Raw genomic sequence first — 19138 nt, forward strand, 5'->3', positions numbered from 1 at the left:
GCAGTTACTGTATATTGAGTAATAGGTGGAGTTATAGGGAGGGGTTATATGGGGAGATAGGAGGAGTTATAAGGAGCAGTTATATTGAGTAATAGGTGGAGTTATAGGGAGGGTTATATGGGGAGATAGGAGTTATAGGGAGCGGTTATATGGGGAGATAGGAGAAGTTATAAGAAGTGGTTATATGGAACAATAGGAATTATAGGGTTATAGGTTATATGGCAAAAGACTATGTGTGGTTCTTTTTGCATCAGAAGGGGCATGCATACTTGGGGCCCTTGAGGTGTTTCATGTTTCCCACCAGTGGGTTAATGCAGGGGAGCGCAAAATTTGGGAGCTGCGCCACCCTGCCTGCTCCCCCAGGTACTCGCGCCCCTCTTACTTTTTGACATTTGACACTGGGGTGACGTTTGATGCCACATTGCCATGGCGAAGCAGCACAATAATCTACTGAATCCCGGTAAGTAGGATACAGAGGCCTCACGCGAATCCCAGGCATTTCATTTAAATGCCTTGGGGAAGAGCGCGGGGCCTCTGCAACTGCCCGCTCCCCCCAAAAATAATCTCGCGCCCCCCAGCTTGCGCACCGCTAGATTAATGGATAAAATCTGCATTATTGCCTTTAAAAAAATCACAAGTATAAATGTATTGAACCTTTTTTTTTTTTAAACGTTTTCCTTTGTCTTGATTTACAATGGAAATGTCTAGGAAGAGGATTATTGTCAATTCTGTTAGTTTACCCTAATACAACGGTAAGCACAATTCTACATGTCCCTTCTCTGTCAGAGCTGCAGCTAGGAAAGGAGATGGTTTGAAGGATAGAGAAGGGCGCTGAAACCCACTGTAAAATACAGATTGTGCTGTGTACACATATGCCCAGGATAAAGGTTAATAAAGCATGTATCACCTAGTTTTGATCTACCATATTGCTCTCAATGGGTTACTTTGATCCTACATGGTACTGCTTCATTAGAGCAATTTCATTGGGGAACTTCACACGTACCATTTTATACTTAGCCTTCATTGCTGATTGTACCAAACATGTTTTTGAGTCTTGCACCAATAGTTATTAACATTCTGCGAAACACTCATTTGTCGTGACTTGTCAGAGCCACGTAACCTACTTACATTTTTGTAAAATGACAAAAGTCATTAAAGTTAGTCGCACCTAATGGGAAGCATAGCCGTAGTGATATCATGAACCTGGTTGTCATACTTTTGAAACAGGAAATAATTAACTTGCAAGTCAGAGTTATCGTTATGAGCTGGGTCAGAAAATTGTAAAAGTGACGACAATTTGCATGAGCAGTAATTCCAGTTGTCCTTGTAATACTGTATGGGGACAGCTAAGAACCAGTTAGTGTTAGGACCTGCATACTGGTCATGCCGTGATGTGGCTTGCAGGCTTATAACGCTTTGGCCAAAGGGTTTAACTAAATGACCCTTACGAGAATATTGAAGTATTTAACTATGTATTTTTTTATCATATTGGATGTAGCATTGGGCATTCTGTATTTTGTTGCAAACATTTGGCCACGCTCAGTAGCATTCCTTTTGACACACACACACACACACACACACACACACACACACACACACACACACACACACACACACACACACACATGATGTTGTGGGTTTTGAGGTTGCTGGGATTGTGTCAGCGAAGACACTTACTGCCTTCCTTTCAGCTATTCCGTGTTCCAAGTAGAAAACCTCCAAATCCTGAACATGATGGCCCTGATTAAAACTCATTAAGAATGGCATTAAGTGTTTAATTTTAAAAAAAATGTAGTGAATATTATCTAATACTACAGAACTGATTTATTAAAAAAACAAAGCACACACACACACACATGTAGGATATTGCATGAATTTCTCCTTTAAGAAGGCAGTGATGTTTAAGTGCAATTATTGGATGCAGCCTGCAATGTTTGGTTTTACTCAGTGAATAGAAGTCGTTTAAAATGGATAATGTTATTGGTCACACGGTTTCAAAGCTGCAGTCCAAGCGATATCGTACATGTGTGTTTTTCGTTTTTTAAATAAATCAGTTCTGTACTATGAGAAAATACTTGTAGCATTTTTTTAATAACTAAATTACATTTTTAATGTATTATAATGTAACAAGCATTTTTTGTTTCAATAGCAACCATTTACAAAGTCACATCCCCTTCCTCTTCTGAAACAGGCTCTGGCACACCCATTTTTGAGCCCTGTCCTCTCTCCAGCAGTGCACCAATTATATTGAGTGGCTGCCTGGTCACATGATGTTCCCCACAGAACTTTGCATCTCTGGTTCTCTTCTGCCGCACTGACAGCCATTTAGTGAACCCCCGAGCTAAGTCTTCGCCGATTGATCACATAAGAATGGATCTATTGGCTAATTACTAATTAGTGTGGATTGTATTGATGCACATATTAAAGAGGGAAAAAAATTACATTAAAAAAAAACGCCAGCTGGGACTGTTGCTTTAATGCATGTTTCTTTCGTCTGTGAGGGCAAGTTTCGGATATAAACAACTGCTTTAGACAGAATAGAATATGCTACAGTCTATCTTTCTAGGAAGCCATCTTTTTGCAAATGTGGATTACACCATTAGCTGTCATGGTACAGTATCACAACTCATTACAATGCATCACTTCATGTAATTGTAACCTATTTTTCTGAAGTATGCAGTGACAATGACATTTTGTCACAGCAGAGCACAAATGCTGCTTGTCAAAAACTCCTGGCTACACAGATGGGGATAACAACAACACTGGATTTATCAAGGAAAAAGATGCCAACAAAATACATTTTGTTAACTTTGATAAACTCCTGTTTTTTTGTTTTTCTAGGTATTTCTAGAAGACATGGTCTATTAAAAAAAGATATATACTGTATATATAGTATATACATGCTTTGTTTCTAAATAATTTATATTTATTACAAATATGTTAGCATTGGGATGATTTTACTATCCAATGATGAAGCAGAGTACCACTATTTATTGTTCATTGACCACAGAGTACTGTCCTATATCAGGATGGAGAGTGGGGGGGGGAGGAGCACTTACAAGGTATTGAATGGGAAAAGGTCCCCAGCACTCAACACATCACCTTGCTTTTATCTCACAAAAGTAGCGTGTGAGCATTAGTACTTAAAGCTGCAGTTCAAGCAGTCGTATTTTTTTCCATTCAGTATGTGCATCGATACAAGCTACACTCTGACATGTGATTAGCTAAGTTGCCGATCGATCCGTTCTCTTGTAATCGATCGCTGAAGATTCGGCTTGTGGTTCACTAAATGAATCATGGGTAATCTTCTGCTGCACTGGCAGCCAAAGTTCTGTGAGGAAGATCATGTGACTAGGCAGCCACTAGATTCAATTGGTTCACTGCTAGAGAGGGCAGGGCTCAAAAAGGTGATGCTGTTTCAGTTGGGGAAGAAGATGTGACTTTGTAAATGGTTGCTATATGAACAAAAATGCTAGTTACATTAGAATACATTAAACATTTCTTTCAAATTGTTATTTTTGTAAATGCTACAAGTATTTTCTCATAGTACAGAACTGCTTTATTTAAAAAAAAAACACACATGTAGGATATTGCTTGAACTGACGCTTTAACTAAACATGGGAGAACTAGTTTCAGAACCATACTGGCCCGTATTCCAGTCTCCACTCATATGCAGATGCTTTGTAATAAAAGCAAGATGGTGTCTTATACTTTATATATCCTTTTTTTTTTTTAATTATTATTATTTTTTTGCTGGTTAACTGTTTTCACTTCCAAGACCAGGAAGAAGTGATTGATAACCTCATCCTCATGAGTGATTTCCTCCTTTCCCCCCCTTACAGCACACCTAGCATGTCAACAAAATATACATATCCAGTGGGGCTTATTCATTATAGCGCGATAGTGCTGATCGTACGCTTCTGCATGGAAACTCTCATTGACTTTGAATAGGAGTTTCAGTGCAGTAGAGCCCGATTAGCACTATAACACTTTCATTAAATACCCCCTGCAAATCATCAGTCCCTCAACTGGTCAAAATCACAAGAGGTTAGGAGCTTCAACCAATGGGAGCATGGGAAACACAGTGCCGCTCTTTATTGCTTTCACATGCTACATTCAGGTACAAGCAAACCATTCTCAGTTTTGTTTGACGGGACATAGAGAGGGGAAGCTGGTAAAGTACTGAACCTGCTAAATAGGAACTGTAGAAGGGAATTCCCAATGCGAGTGTAATGAGTGGCTGAAGGTACGTCACCAACATCTTTTTCTCTCAAGTCAACACTCCCATGACTCTGAAAAGTCATTGTGATGTTATACAATTCCAACCCGTGTCTGACTAATATGGCTGAATAAAAGGAGATCAAAAGCATTTGAAACTTCCCGAATATAAACATAGTCCTGAAAAAGTGGAACTTGCTCGTCATGAGTTCTGAGTACTCCTGTGCTAGGAAAGGTTGCACCGTATTATTCATGTGACATACGCTGTCACTAGTTATGATAATATTGTGTGATAAACAATGGGCACTTCCCTTTTTACAGGGAAAATTCTGAATGTAAAATAATAAGGCAAGTAAATAAGAAGACATAGAAAGTCTCCCACAGATCCCTTTTAACACTGCACAACCAACTACCTTGAGAAAGCGCCAGCCCCCGAGCGCGAAACGTACGTCGGGATGACGTCATCGCGTTGACGTCGGAGGTCACGGGTGAGACTGCTCCAGTACCGGGGAGTGTGAGGGTGTATACCTGAGTTTGTGGCACAGTTTAGCTATCATGCTTGTTACTGGTTGTTACTGCAATTTATATATGTAAACTGTTGGCACATTATTGCGGTGTGCTATTAATCCTTGTGACGGTGGTAATGATCGCGCTACCACACTGATCACGGCACTCCAACTACCACTATACCGCTGACATACGGGACTCTGTGCACATTGCGGTTATAATACATGCTATATTGCTACACCCTCTAACCTAATTAAGGAGGTGGCCATTAGATATGTTGGTAATGATGTAGGTGATGTTGAATATTTGCATTTTCCCTACCTATATATATCCTTATACCTACCTCCTATCTGATTCCCTTCCCCTCTCTCCAATCTTGAGCAGCACCATCAGGAGGGTTCAATTAACGAACTAAACATTCAAGTATATATCAATTAGCCTCCTGTGATCACCCATACCTTGTGTTTTAGATGTTTTTATGCTTACTGATTATGCGTCGCTATGGTATATATATATAAATAAAACTTTTTTGTTTTGCCTAATTTAGGCCTTTTAGTGGTAATTGTTCACTCCTAGAATTGGGTGCGATTACAAGTGATATCTCCTACAGCCCTTCGATATATGTCAGGGAGCACTATACCCCTGTTAATAACTATCATTAGCCTGTTTGTGCAAAAAATTACTATGTGGTGAGCGGTTTACTATCAGTTATTTTTGTAAAATAACATGGCCTGTCTAGCGTCCCTCATTTGAAGTGTGTCAAACACGTTAAAAATCTGTGTCATCCATTTCTCAGAGTTGTGCCAATAAATGACACTAATGTTTTGCACCAATAACGTAGGTGCCTGCCTGCCTCGTGGACTGCAGTAAACGAGCATGTAATGTTTTAGTTGGTGCACCACAGATTATAGCTCAAATTATAGCTATATATATATGTATATATATATATATATAGGTCAGATTATAGCTCAAAAAAGCAGGCTTGGAAATAAGGTACCTCACGGCATTGGAAGCACTTTGCAGCCCATAGAAGTAAAAATGAAATATCAGGGGAGCGTCAGTATCTGAAATAAAATAAATAAACTACCATAGTGCATAACGTTACAATTAAACATTGAGCAGGTAGAACTCCATAGGAATATGCTAGATCATGGATGATATATCAAACATCAGTCATAAACCAGGAAATTGGGAGAAAAAAGACCCAGTAGAGAGACACACAGCCGAGATGTAAAAATGCCAAAAACACTTTATCCGACAATAGTAAAAATCAAGGCTTACAGGATACCAGATGGTATAAGACGTTGGTTTAAGAGTGATCTTGATGCCGAGTCGCGACCTCGGGAAACTCCCTCACGCAACCGCCTCCTTCACTAGCTCCGTCCTTGCTGCTAGTCCACGCCGACACGTCACTTCCGGTTTGCACGTTGGTAGCTGGCGTCACCGGAGCTGCTGCTGTAGACTGTAGCTTGTCTCCCTCTAGGATCTTACGCTGAGGGTTACGCTCATTGAAGTCAATGGCAGGAGACGGAATAATAAATAGAGGCCTATATATCACTATAGAAGTGCAGAAGTATATTTCCTCCTCATTCATTTTCTCATTTCATTGCCCTCTTTTACTTTAGGGGCTTAACCTTTGAAATGAGAAATGTTGCATTAAAGTAGCAATCCACCGTGCTCAATTGTTGTCATTGGTTTGCAGATGTAATTCATGGTAAGGTGCGTTTTTGCCTATGCAAGATAATTATTACATAGCTGAGTTGATTGAAATTGTAATGCAGGAATACTCCCTACCTTTTTCTTTTTTATATGTTTATTTTTTAACAGCATTCCCACTTGGGTGATCCATTAGAGCTGAACTACGCTGTTTTTAGCTGCGGGGACCCCCGGTTCCTAAGATGATGACAGTTTTAGTCATTTAGGGGTAGAACTTCAGAAGCCTGTTAAATGTGGGCTACTAACGTGACTTCGTCCGTTCACTTCCCTGTGTAGAATGAGAATCCCCAAAGCTAAATATACACAAAACCAACAGCCGTTAGTGATCTCATTAGCACAGGCGTAACGCCATGTGGAGTTAGTACTGCCTCTCGTTAGGTCTGTCTCACACAAGGCGTTACTTCCATGCAGAACCGGAATTTGTGTTTAATTAAAGTTAAAAAAAAGAGAGGACGGGAGAGGAAAATAACTCTATAAATAACAATATGATAGTTAAATCATACAGTACCTGATTGAGGTCTTACACTTATCCAGACCCCGTGATAGATACATTTCATGGTCTGGATGTGAGTAACAACTCCTTTTGCTCTGACCTAACTAATATAGCTTTAAATCCCTGCGATAACTATAACAGAGCGTTATAGTAACGCAAGGGCTCGTTACAGCTGGAAACAGCACTTAACACTGCGTTAGTGAGCTTTGAAGATACCCGTTAGCACTTAACGAGACTTTAACGGAAGTTAACGTCTCTTAAGTCATTAATAGACTGCAGAGGATCTACCCCTTAGGGTTTTTCTCCCATTTACAGAAATAAAATGGCCGCCACATCTTGGGGTCCAGTGGCCAATAAAAAGCCTCAATGTTATCGGGATTTAAGTGTCGAGGAAGTAACATCGGCAACTAAACCAGTACGTATCCCCAGAGCCAGGGGGTCCCCACAGCTAAAAATATTGCTTTAAAAAATCAATAATAAAAAAAGAAAATGCAATGTCTTTCAAAATGTAGGATTTAAAAAAAGATATACTTTTTACATACCTGGTGCTGATTATGTACACTAGTTTTGCAGAAAGGATAGAAGTAGCTCCATTTTAATCTCTTTAAGGTAAGTATTACTTTCTCTCAAAGGTTTTTTTGTGTGTCTGATGCTTCTATGCACGCATCGGCCCATATTTACAAAGCAATGCTATGCATCAGGACACCTTCTGGCACTGGCAGACTGAACAGACCGTACAGTGTCTTGTGGTATAGCACTACTTAGTCAATAGGGCCTATTGTGTAAACATTCCCATTTTTTACATTTTGGTGCTAGTCGTGTACAAAACAGACAATATATTTTCAAAAAGATTCATACTAATGACATTAAATAATATTTGCATCAACTAAACAACATTTTTGTAAGAGCTATGTTCTATGTCACCTATTAAACTGGCAGAGCTTTGAATCTGTGGCACAAACGCTAGCATGTTTTTGCACCATACTCTGTGGGAAAGCGTCCGACAATGACACAATTTAGGGCCTAAATCTCCTGGCTGCAAAATGCACGCAGAAAAAAAAATATCCCCGGCAGGTTTGCAGCTGGGAGGCTGTTAAATAGACCCCTTTGACCCAGATTCGCAAAAGGGTGCTAAAGTTTAGAATGACTTTACTCCTGTGCTAAAGCTATAGCACCCTTCTGTGCATGTGGGCCTTGGTGTTTTAAAACAACTAATTCAAGATGGTGGTATCAACCCGTGTGATAAGACTGGCATGTGATAACTATCGCTGAAGCAGCGGCTCCGTGAGTAAAGGCACTGACTGAAGAAACAATCCAACAAAACATTTTCTTTTTAAACAACGTATTATTGTAACTAGTTTCCTTAGAAAGATGTATTCGCCCTAAAGTAACTGTTTTAGTTATTTGTGTTTTTTGATCAATATGTTTGAAACGTCATTTCTCCTGGAACACTGGAATCAGCGACTTATGTTTATCTGTGTAATGAATGATAGCTTCAGAACGATTTTTCAAACAAAGACTAGAGCTTAGAAGGCTGCCTTATCCCCAAAAGACATTTTATTTATAAAATATTTTACCAGGAAGTAATACATTGTGAGTTACCTCTCGTTTTCAAGTATGTCCTGGGCACAGAGTTATAACAATGTATGGTTACATTAAATGAACAGGGTTATACAGTCATTTCACAGACATTTCATGGACAGTTAGAGTTGGGAAATTGGGTCCAGGGGATAAAAGGGTTGGAGAGTTTCAGATTGAAATAAAGCAATTTTAACAACCAACAAACATCAGCTATATTTATTATTAGCTAAAGAATGTACAATCTCTCCAAAGTATTTGTTTAAAATGGAAATGTGAAAATGAAAAATATTAAAATGCCTTCACAACCATAAGAGATATTCAGAATTTAGTGTAGGCAGCTGCTAAAAAAGGACTTTACCTTGAAGGGATCGGTAGGCTTAACATTTTGATTAAAAAAAAGAATGCAACTAAATTGTATTGTATTGTATTGTATGTCTTTATTTATATAGCGCCATTAATGTACATAGCGCTTCGTTTGTTAAAGGACTTGAGATCAAAATGTCAAATTTCAGCAATAAATTGCAATCCAATTTAGGAGTGCAGGGTTTTTGTATTTGTTTCCCATTAACCTATTAAACATGTAACGGTCCTTAATTCACCTCCATTTTGGGCAGGGCTAAAATAATCATATAATCGCAAACATTTTTGCCTATCAGAACCAGGATATAAATAGAAAATAATAGCTGGTGAGAGCGGAGCATAATGGTCGGTTTTTGCGAAAACAGTGACATCAATCACTTTCATGTGTACATTGTAATCCTACAGACCATACGGTAAAAGCAATGGCATTAAGCAGGGATGGAAATTTCCCGGATGGCGCCGAGAATGTCCCACCTGGTGGCTGTGTTTTGGCGCTTTGTGTGTTGTGCCGTGCGGATGGGTAAGGATGAACCAGAAAGCGGGCGTCAGAAGCACGGGGCGGCTGGGTGAGGGATAGAGGTGGAGAGGTCCAGTGCTGTGCCTGCCCCTGCTATCCATGAGGTCGTGAGTGAGTGTGAGTCAGTGTGTCAGTGTGAGAGAGTGTCAGAGTGAAAGCGAGTGTGAGCGAGTGTCCATGTCGGATACTCACTGACACACACACTTTGACATACAGAGCCGGTGGGGGGTACATTTCTAGGAGCGCGTGTTAAGCGGGGGAGGTAAGGAGAGATCGGAATACTGAAGGCAATTTCGGAGCCTAACAGAACAAAACCTTAAGATATGAATGGCATTCATAGCATCTGGCCTTTTAACAGGCCAGCCAACTGCTAGGATGGGAAAATATTGACAATGGAAAGAGTTTAGCTGGTATGCACCATCATGCCGTGTAACTCAGCCCCAAACTCTTTCTGATGCTCCATTTAGTTACTCTCCCAGGTCCCTATTCTGTGTGCTGTGAAGCAGCCTTCACCGTGACTTCAGTGCCATTGGGTTAAGTGGAATACAACTATTCTCCAATATGTAAAGGTACCTTTACAGCATATTTATCATGATATTTTGCACATACTGTATGTTTGACCTGGCACATTTGGTGCTGGGGGATCTGGAACAGCAGTAGAGCATCTCAGTAGGACAGCTGAGCAAATATATTTATAATGAGAAACGTAGAATATTGCGAGAGACTGAGAGGGAAACAGCGAATGCAGGATCCTATTATTGATTTAACCAAAGCTAAAGCACCTCTTTGCTTTAGTAAACTGCCTATTATAATACAGCATCTCCTAACAGACATGACCTTCAAGGCTATGATTCTTTTATGGCCGTGCCACATTTCTTAATGTAGCAATTAAGGAACTTGAGTGGTGCCTAGCAAGCACAACTCTTCCTTTCCAGGATCACTCAGCAGGAGAAATATTTAGATTTGTTTAACCTTCCTCTTCCCCCCACCCCCTTCAGTTCTGCAAACCCTTTTACAGTGCAATAACCACCTCTCAAACAAAGGCCTTAGTACTGTAATATTGACTAAATGTTGACAATCTCACCCAATGGGACAGATTATTGCTACAAATGTTTGTGTATGGATTCCACAAGCCATAGCAAAAGGAAAGCTAGATTGCTTTTTGGGGAGGGAGCACAAAGACAGGCTAGTCTATGTCTAGACATGCAAGTCAATGACAGTTAACACAGGATTGAGCTTCAACGCTCCTTTACAGAGCTTAGTGAATACCGGCACTTACGTTAGTTAAAATAACATGTTACTACATGAACCCATGTTATCTAATCTTGTACAGTATACAGTTGTGTATTTATCAATAATATTTGTGTGTCTTGTGTGAATTAATTTCTTTAAAATGTGTACATACCTTAGTTCTCATTCCATTATCTAGAAAAGGGAATCCCAAACCTCTGCCTGTGGATATCAATGAATATCCCATATTATTTGAGTTAGATGCATTGGTTATCGCAACACCCTAGTCTTGCTGGTAGTCCCAGATGTCTGCATTACGTATTACTGCCCTGCTCCCCATGCTACTGTCAAACACAGATGAAACAATATAGTCCTGTAATTGCAGTCTGTCACCCCAGCAAGATCTGTTTCATCCACATTTAAGCAGCACCATTTCCATGTACAGAGTCTCTTATCCTCTTGTGCTGCATCTTTGTACCATGGTTACTAAGACTTGGTTACTAAGAGCTAGTAAAACTCTGGTGTTTCATCAATGTGTCTTTATGGGTGAATCATCAGCCTGCGATTGAGAATATGTGACTTCAACTAGCATCCCTCTGGCTCCCTGATAATTGTGCTGTCAGGGACACTTGAGTTGATACAAGTAAAATCCTTATTATATGCATGATGAATCCCGGACTTATCTTCCTAAACATAAACACTCTGTGAGACTTGACTGTAATTGTACATCAATTATATTGATTTTGTTCATTGTTCCCTGGTATGTTTTACATGTAGACCTAAATTGACAGATGTTATGGCTATCGCTGCCCTTTCACTGCTAATACAAAGAAATGTACTTTGTTTTCTTGCAGGTCTGCTTGTGGGAACCTTGGATGTTGTGTTGGACTCCAGTGCAAGGGCTGCACCTTATCGCATACTTTATCAGACACCCGATTCACAATTATACTGGACCATTGCTTGTGGTAAGCAACACAAATAACACTTTGGGTGTTATTCATTAAACTGTGATTAGGGTGATCCGGGCACAATGACACGGAAACTCTTATTGAAGTCAATGGCAGGTGACACAGGATTGCAGTGTGATACCCAGCATCAGCTCGTAGAGATTTCCTCAGTGCAGCAGCGAGACTGCTGTTTTTATATACACTGATCTATATTACCACAGTATTCTTAAAGCTTCCTGTCTCGTGGATAGAACAGGCTTCTCATGTCAATTCCTATGTTATTCTTTCATTTTATAAATGGGACGGCAGCAGAGAACATATCTTTAGCCCACTGCCCACTTTATATAAGCTGTTAAAGAGGCAGTCTAAGCATCACTACTTTCCAGGGTTCATTTAATGGCCACCTTTCAGTTTCAATCAACCCTTCAGTCAGTGTAACTCAGCAGCTACAATGTATTCTTATATTTATTTATTTATTTTATTTATTTATAAAATATTTTACCAGGAAGTAATACATTGAGAGTTACCTCTCGTTTTCATGTATGTCCTGGGCACAGAGTAAAACAAATAATTGTGGTTACAAGTACAGTTACATAAATGAACAAGGTATACATTATATACAAGACATTGTGTGCACAGTTAAAGAAAATATATATTATGAGCGTATGAAACAGTTACAGACCAGATTACCAAGGTAATGTTATCTATTGTTACAGTTTGCAGCTCAAACTGCTGGGAATATTGGCAACAAATTATCCCAAACAGGAAAGTGTTGGAAAGATCTTGCACTGCTGGGGAAGAGTGCTAAAAGCTGCTATAGAAATCAAAGGATGCTCAGTATATTAAAACGAATTAAAACTGTTATAGAGTAGAATTTTGTTTTAAAAAATATTATCTAATACTACAGAACTGATTTTAAAAAAAAGTGTGTGTGGTTTTTTTTTTTTAAATAAATCAGTTCTGTAGTATTAGCTGATACTCAGTAAAAACATTTTTTACATTTAACTCAATGCCATTTTTAATGAGTTTTAATATACTGAGCATCCTTTGATTTCTATATCAGGCTTAATCCCACCTCCACAGCAGTGCATGATCTTTGTAACACTATCCTGTGATAATTTGTTGCCAATATTCCCAACAGTTTGAGCTGCAAACTGTTACAATAGATAAGGTTACCGTAGTAATATCAGAATACATTGTAGCTGCTGAGTTACACTGACTGAAGGATTGATTGAAACTGAAAGACAGACATTAAGTGAACCCTAGAAAGCAATATCTTTGCTGATCGATTACGGGAGTACTTGTCAGCTTTGGTAATTTGTTTCCAATAAAGGTAATCAAAGGCTGCATACAGTATATTAAAACAAAATATATATATATATAAATATATATACTTTAAGTAAGGGTAATAAATAAGAGGCTCCCCAGAAGGACATCATCTTCCTCGGATCTGGTTAGTGCAAGATTTACCCCCCATAAATAATTTTGTTGTGCTGCAGCAGCAACATGAGCAGAGTGAGAGCCCCGAATCCTTAAAGTTGCTCACAACATTTGGAGAAGTGGTCATTTTGAATGGCAAGTTTAATAAAACTGAGCTTGAATTAACATGTTATAAATGGCACGGAGGCAATTGATGCATTATATTTCTATCTGCTAGGACAGCACACACAATTGTGACGGTATATTCTCTTTATCCTATAGGGAACCTTTCACGATGCATTGATTTAGCTTTTTATAAGAAACATATCCCATAGAACGTAACACACAGCACAGGGCTGAAGGAGTGGCTCAGCGAGTAAAGACACTGACTCGGAAAACAATGACGCTGAGCTTTGAAGCAGCAGAGAGGGCCTGGTTCAAATCCCAAGGTCAGCCTCCTCTGACCTTGGGCAAGTCATTTTATCGCCTGGGCAGAGACTGACCTGTAAAAAATCCTATGTACAATGCTGCTTACCATGCACTACATAGCAATTGTGAGTCTCATTGGGAGAAAAGCGCCATATGTAATAAAAGTTGTTATTATTACTGAGGCCAGTTCCTGACAGGGAAAAGAATACTAAGGCCGCGATTATAGTGCCGGCGAGGGCGCGTGCGACAGTCACGTGACGCGACCGCATCTAAAAACAAATTATTTTGTCATCCCTGGATACAGCCGCGGGGTCGCGCGCACTATCTGCAGCTTCATTGGATTCAGGTACTATAAGCACGGCTTAAGGGATGCATTGGAGTTGCTGAGCAACCCGGACACTGATTACTGAACTCGTCCTGTAGCTATACCCCACACATAAGAGATCTAAATCTGTGGGGGCAGTTTAACCACACGAGTGAGAGCGTATTTTAAATCTCCCTGATAATTGATGAGCTAGGAAAGGACTTTCTCCTTCTAGGATTTTGGATCAGGTCTCCATCTCATCCAATACCTGTCACGTAGCGTAGGAAACCAAGGGATACTGTCTGTATCAAAGTCTCCCAGCTGCAAGACAAGGGCACGATAAGCAATACATGCACCAGATTTAGCAAAGCAGTCTTTTTTCATTGATACATTGGGTGCAGGATTGTGTTCCAGCTTTTCCCCTGTTCCCCGGAGAACTTTGATACATATGCCCATTTGAAGCCTCACCTTCCTAGCAAAATTAAATTTTTGGGATTCAGGCCCATAATTTGTAAACGGTGCTATTCCGGTGCCTGAAGATAACTCGCGGATTATTCACAGCTTGTGCATAAGCTATAAAGCGTCTTCCTCTGACAGATGGTATGTAATGAGACAGCACCGCATAGTCTAAATGGGCCTAAATGTCTGCTAGCTTTGCTTGCTTCGTTGTCTTTTTATTGTTTGGCGCTGGCAGTTTTCAAACCCTCCATACTGTACGATTTTCTGAGGGGGAGTTTCACAGAAAATGATCAATAAATGCATTCCACCTGTGGGATCTGACCACTCATTGTATTTGTTCCATGATTTAACGAGCAGATTGAATCAGGATTGATGCTGCACAGTTGTTTCTGCTCATCTTGTTTCAGTGCAGAGGGGGGAAAAGGATGTATTTTTATCTTGCGGTGCTTAGCTGTAGCAGGTTGCTATGGTAACACTGTACAGCACTGGGCTTCAGATAATGATGCACTAGTGTGGATAATGGCGCATGTCTGGTTGCTGAGGAGCTAAAACAATTGAGATGTTTCAGAGGGTGATCTCATCAATGCCACAATAGTTCAAGTTCTTTGACTTTGAAAAATACGCATTTCATTTCACATACAGTAGCTGTTAATATCACATCTTTTATTCATTTCTGCCACGGACCTGTTTCTGGTTATTTCCTATAGACTGTGTTTTTCGAAGAAGTGGCTGAATGTCAGAAAAATTATTGCCCTCACAGTCAGTATCCGACACTAGAGGTGCCAGGGTCATATTAGTAATAGTGTCACGTTCATGAAATTACATGACATCATAAAACCTTTAGAAGAGGCGGCACATTTCTATTGCTAAAATATGAACAGAGCTTTTATTATTACCCCATAAAACTCATTCTCCCCCCCCCCCCCCCCCCGAAAACAAATGTTTTATTATTTACAAAATAAAGTGCGGGAAAGGATACAGAACTTTAAAAAAGGAGGGTGACAAAAAAAGTGTTCACTATATACACATCATACACATAGAAAAAAAACCCATAGTGAATATCAGAGCCCCAAACATTGTTTAGAGTAGCTTCGGACCTCCACGACACGACCCGCATCAGAAACTCGACGGCCATATAGTTGACTTCAGATGAACCAGTTCTCAACTAATCCGTAGTCTGCTAATTGTTGTATTGAGGGATACTCTTCCAGGAAGGCCTGTATCCATGGAAGACATAGAGTGGTATACAATGGAGGAAAGAACCCCAGTAAAGCACTCATACACTGTGTTGAGATGTTGGTGTAAATATAAAACTAGACTTTATTAGAAACATATTAAAACAATGGGGATTAAAATAGGATTAAACTGTGTATCACTACGCTTAGTTACCTAAGGGATATGGTAATCCCTAGGTAGGTAGTCGTTATTAAAGTGTTGCTTGAGTACACTAGTCCCCAGCCACCTATGTTAGGGAAGCCTGGGGGAACGCTAGAATGAGGGATTATAATCACTATTCTTATATGAAATGCCAAATTATATACTTGTAGTGCATTAGGTGCAATAATATTGAAATGGCGCTGCTAATAGTTGGTTGATTGCACGGCCTATGATTCGCAATAAATTGTCATTTTAATCTTGATACGATAATGCATCTATGTTGCCTTAAGGTTAGATGAACAGTGTAACAATACTGCCCTAAGAATATACATCAACTGTAGCTCTAGGTCATAATATTGGGACCTGTAACTCTAGTTGGTATTGCACAATATAGTTATAATGTAGTGTGCTGCACTTCTAAGACCTATTGCTAACTGCAGTAGATGATAGACTAAATAGAACACCGTATAGATAAATGGTGGCAGTTGCTGTATACTTTGCCCCAGACCTGAAAGGGTGTACTATTCATCCAAATAAGGTTGTGAACTGACTAGGTCAGTAGATTGAAATGACCATAATCTCTGACATAGAGCACCATGTGTATAATGATTGCTATACCTAAAATTCACCTCCACACTGGCCATGATTAAGCACTACTAGCGAAACGTGCACGTCGGCAGAACTTCTCATTTAGGTGCAGGCACTGAGCCCTCTGTTACAGATGCTGCTACACAGACTTAATGACAGAGCAGGCAGTGCTGAGACTCAGCTCCTGCACAGTATACACTCCTGTATTACCCGATGGTCTAAGGGAGCCTTCTACTTAGGGATTATCTATATTTTAACTGACAAGTATACAGATACTGCAGAGCATACTTACCTGTGCTGTTGCTCAATACCAATTACTGTTACAGCAGAGTAGCCCTAGTCAGGGCTAGTAAGGTATAGTTCACGTTCTACATTTGGTGAGCTAAACTGTTAATACACCATATATACCATATTGGTGCCTTACATCACTACACTCTGCATAGTAACCCCTTACTTAGGGACTTTTAGGTATAGCAATCATTATACAAATGGTGCTCTATGTCACAGATTATGGTCATTTCAATCTACTGACCTAGTCAGTTCACAACCTTATTTGGATGAATAGTACAGTACACCCTTTCAGGTCTGGGGCAGAGTATACAGCAACTGCCACCATTTATCTATACAGTGTTCTATTTAGTCTATCACCTACTGCAGTTAGCAATAGGTCTATGGCCTAGGACATAGTGCCCAAAACAGTGCGGAGGCGCGCTGAGGCTCAGGGAAAGCGGTGCTTTCCCTGGCCTTACACAGCGCGCCGTCCGTGTGCGTGTCGGGGGCGGGTCTGGGGGCGGGCGAACCGCTCACGTGACCGGCCCCTGCGCTCCGGCAAGCAGGAAAATTTCAAAACTCCGTCAGACACACGCTTCCCCAAGCGTGCGGAAGCGTGCGCGAGCCCCTGCTAAAGCCGCTCTCATTGCGGCTGCAGGGGCTCAGTGCCGAGCAGCAGCACGCCTCAGCTTAGGGTCAGCGCATAAGCGCTGACCATGCCCGAGGCCTTAGAAGTGCAGCACACTACATTATAACTATATTGTGCAATACCAACTAGAGCTACAGGTCCCAATATTATGACCTAGCGCTACAGTTGATGTATATCCTTAGGGCAGTATTGTTATACTGTTCATCTAACCTTAAGGCAACATAGATGCATTATTGTATCAAGATTAAAATGACAATTTATTGCGAATCATAGGCTGTGCAATCAACCAACTATTAGCAGCGCCATTTCAATATTATTGCACCTAATGCAGTATAACAATACTATATATAAAAATGCGGGGTATGCCTGTACTATTCATCCAAATAAGGTTGTGAACTGACTAGGTCAGTAGATTGAAATGACCATAATCTGTGACATAGAGCACCATGTGTATAATGATTGCTATACCTAAAATTCCCTAAGTAAGGGGTTACTATGCAGAGTGTAGTGATGTAAGGCACCAATATGGTATATATGGTGTATTAACAGTTTAGCTCACCAAATGTAGAACGTGAACTATACCTTACTAGCCCTGACTAGGGCTACTCTGCTGTAGCAGTAATTGGTATTGAGCAACAGCACAGGTAAGTATGCTCTGCAGTATCTGTATACTTGTCAGTTAAAATATAGATAATCCCTAAGTAGAAGGCTCCCTTAGACCATCGGGTAATACAGGAGTGTATACTGTGCAGGAGCTGAGTCTCAGCACTGCCTGCTCTGTCATTAAGTCTGTGTAGCAGCATCTGTAACAGAGGGCTCAGTGCCTGCACCTAAATGAGAAATTCTGCCGACGTGCACGTTTCGCTAGTAGTGCTTAATCATGGCCAGTGTGGAGGTGAATTTTAGGTATAGCAATCATTATACACATGGTGCTCTATGTCAGAGATTATGGTCATTTCAATCTACTGACCTAGTCAGTTCACAACCTTATTTGGATGAATAGTACACCCTTTCAGGTCTGGGGCAGAGTATACAGCAACTGCCACCATTTATCTATACGGTGTTCTATTTAGTCTATCATCTACTGCAGTTAGCAATAGGTCTTAGAAGTGCAGCACACTACATTATAACTATATTGTGCAATACCAACTAGAGCTACAGGTCCCAATATTATGACCTAGAGCTACAGTTGATGTATATTCTTAGGGCAGTATTGTTACACTGTTCATCTAACCTTAAGGCAACATAGATGCATTATCGTATCAAGATTAAAATAACAATTTATTGCTAACTAAAGGCTGTGCAATCAACCAACCATTAGCAGCGTCATGTCAATATTATTGCACCTAATGCACTACAAGTATATAATTTGGCATTCCATATAAGAATAGTGATTATAATCCCTCATTCTAGCTTTCCCCCAGGCGTCCCTAACATAGGTGGCTGGGGACTAGTGTACTCAAGCAACACTTTAATAGCGACTACCTACCTAGGGATTACCATATCCATTAGGTAACTAAGCGTAGTGATACACAGTTTAATCCTATTTTAATCCCCATTGTTTTAATATGTTTCTAATAAAGTCTAGTTTTATATTTACACCATCATCTCAACACAGTGTATGAGTGCTTTACTGGGGTTCTTTTCTCCATTGTATATCATTCTCACATTGCCCCATTAGCACCTACACTCATCATTATCAACTCATTATTGCAAGCAGTAGCGGGGGTTTCTCTATAGTTTATTAGACATAGAGTGGTTTAAGGTTGCTGTCAACTTCTCCATCTCCAGTATGCTTCTCACTTTGTCTGTGCAAACCCAGAAGAGGGTTTGTGTGGTCCTACTTCCACTGAAGTGCGACGCCACAATGTGCGGCTGTCCGAAGGTGATGAATTAGTTAATTTGTTTTATGGGGAACATCTGAGATAGGTTTACAGAGTATTATTATCACCGGATCACTAGGAACATCCGCCACTCATTCTGATCTGTTCTCTAATTGTGACCCAGTAAGACATAATCAATGGACATGACCAAAAAATATGGAAACGCGAGCCTTGGTGACCGCACCCTCTCC

At 40.2% G+C, this 19138-nt stretch overlaps 1 protein-coding gene across 3 annotated transcripts in view; it reads left to right on the plus strand.

Moving 5' to 3' along the window:
- The window catches only part of TBC1D9 (TBC1 domain family member 9), a 68396-nt gene that overhangs the window by 10603 nt on the left and 38655 nt on the right, over nt 1-19138 (plus strand). For all 3 annotated transcript variants that reach the window (XM_075614796.1, XM_075614806.1, XM_075614813.1), the window contains exon 2: nt 11477-11587. In XM_075614796.1, coding sequence (XP_075470911.1) covers nt 11477-11587 — 111 coding nt within the window. The remainder of the gene's footprint in view (nt 1-11476; nt 11588-19138) is intronic.

Source organism: Ascaphus truei, chromosome 1 (genome assembly GCF_040206685.1).
Source record: "Ascaphus truei isolate aAscTru1 chromosome 1, aAscTru1.hap1, whole genome shotgun sequence".
In the NCBI taxonomy this organism is placed as follows: domain Eukaryota; kingdom Metazoa; phylum Chordata; class Amphibia; order Anura; family Ascaphidae; genus Ascaphus; species Ascaphus truei.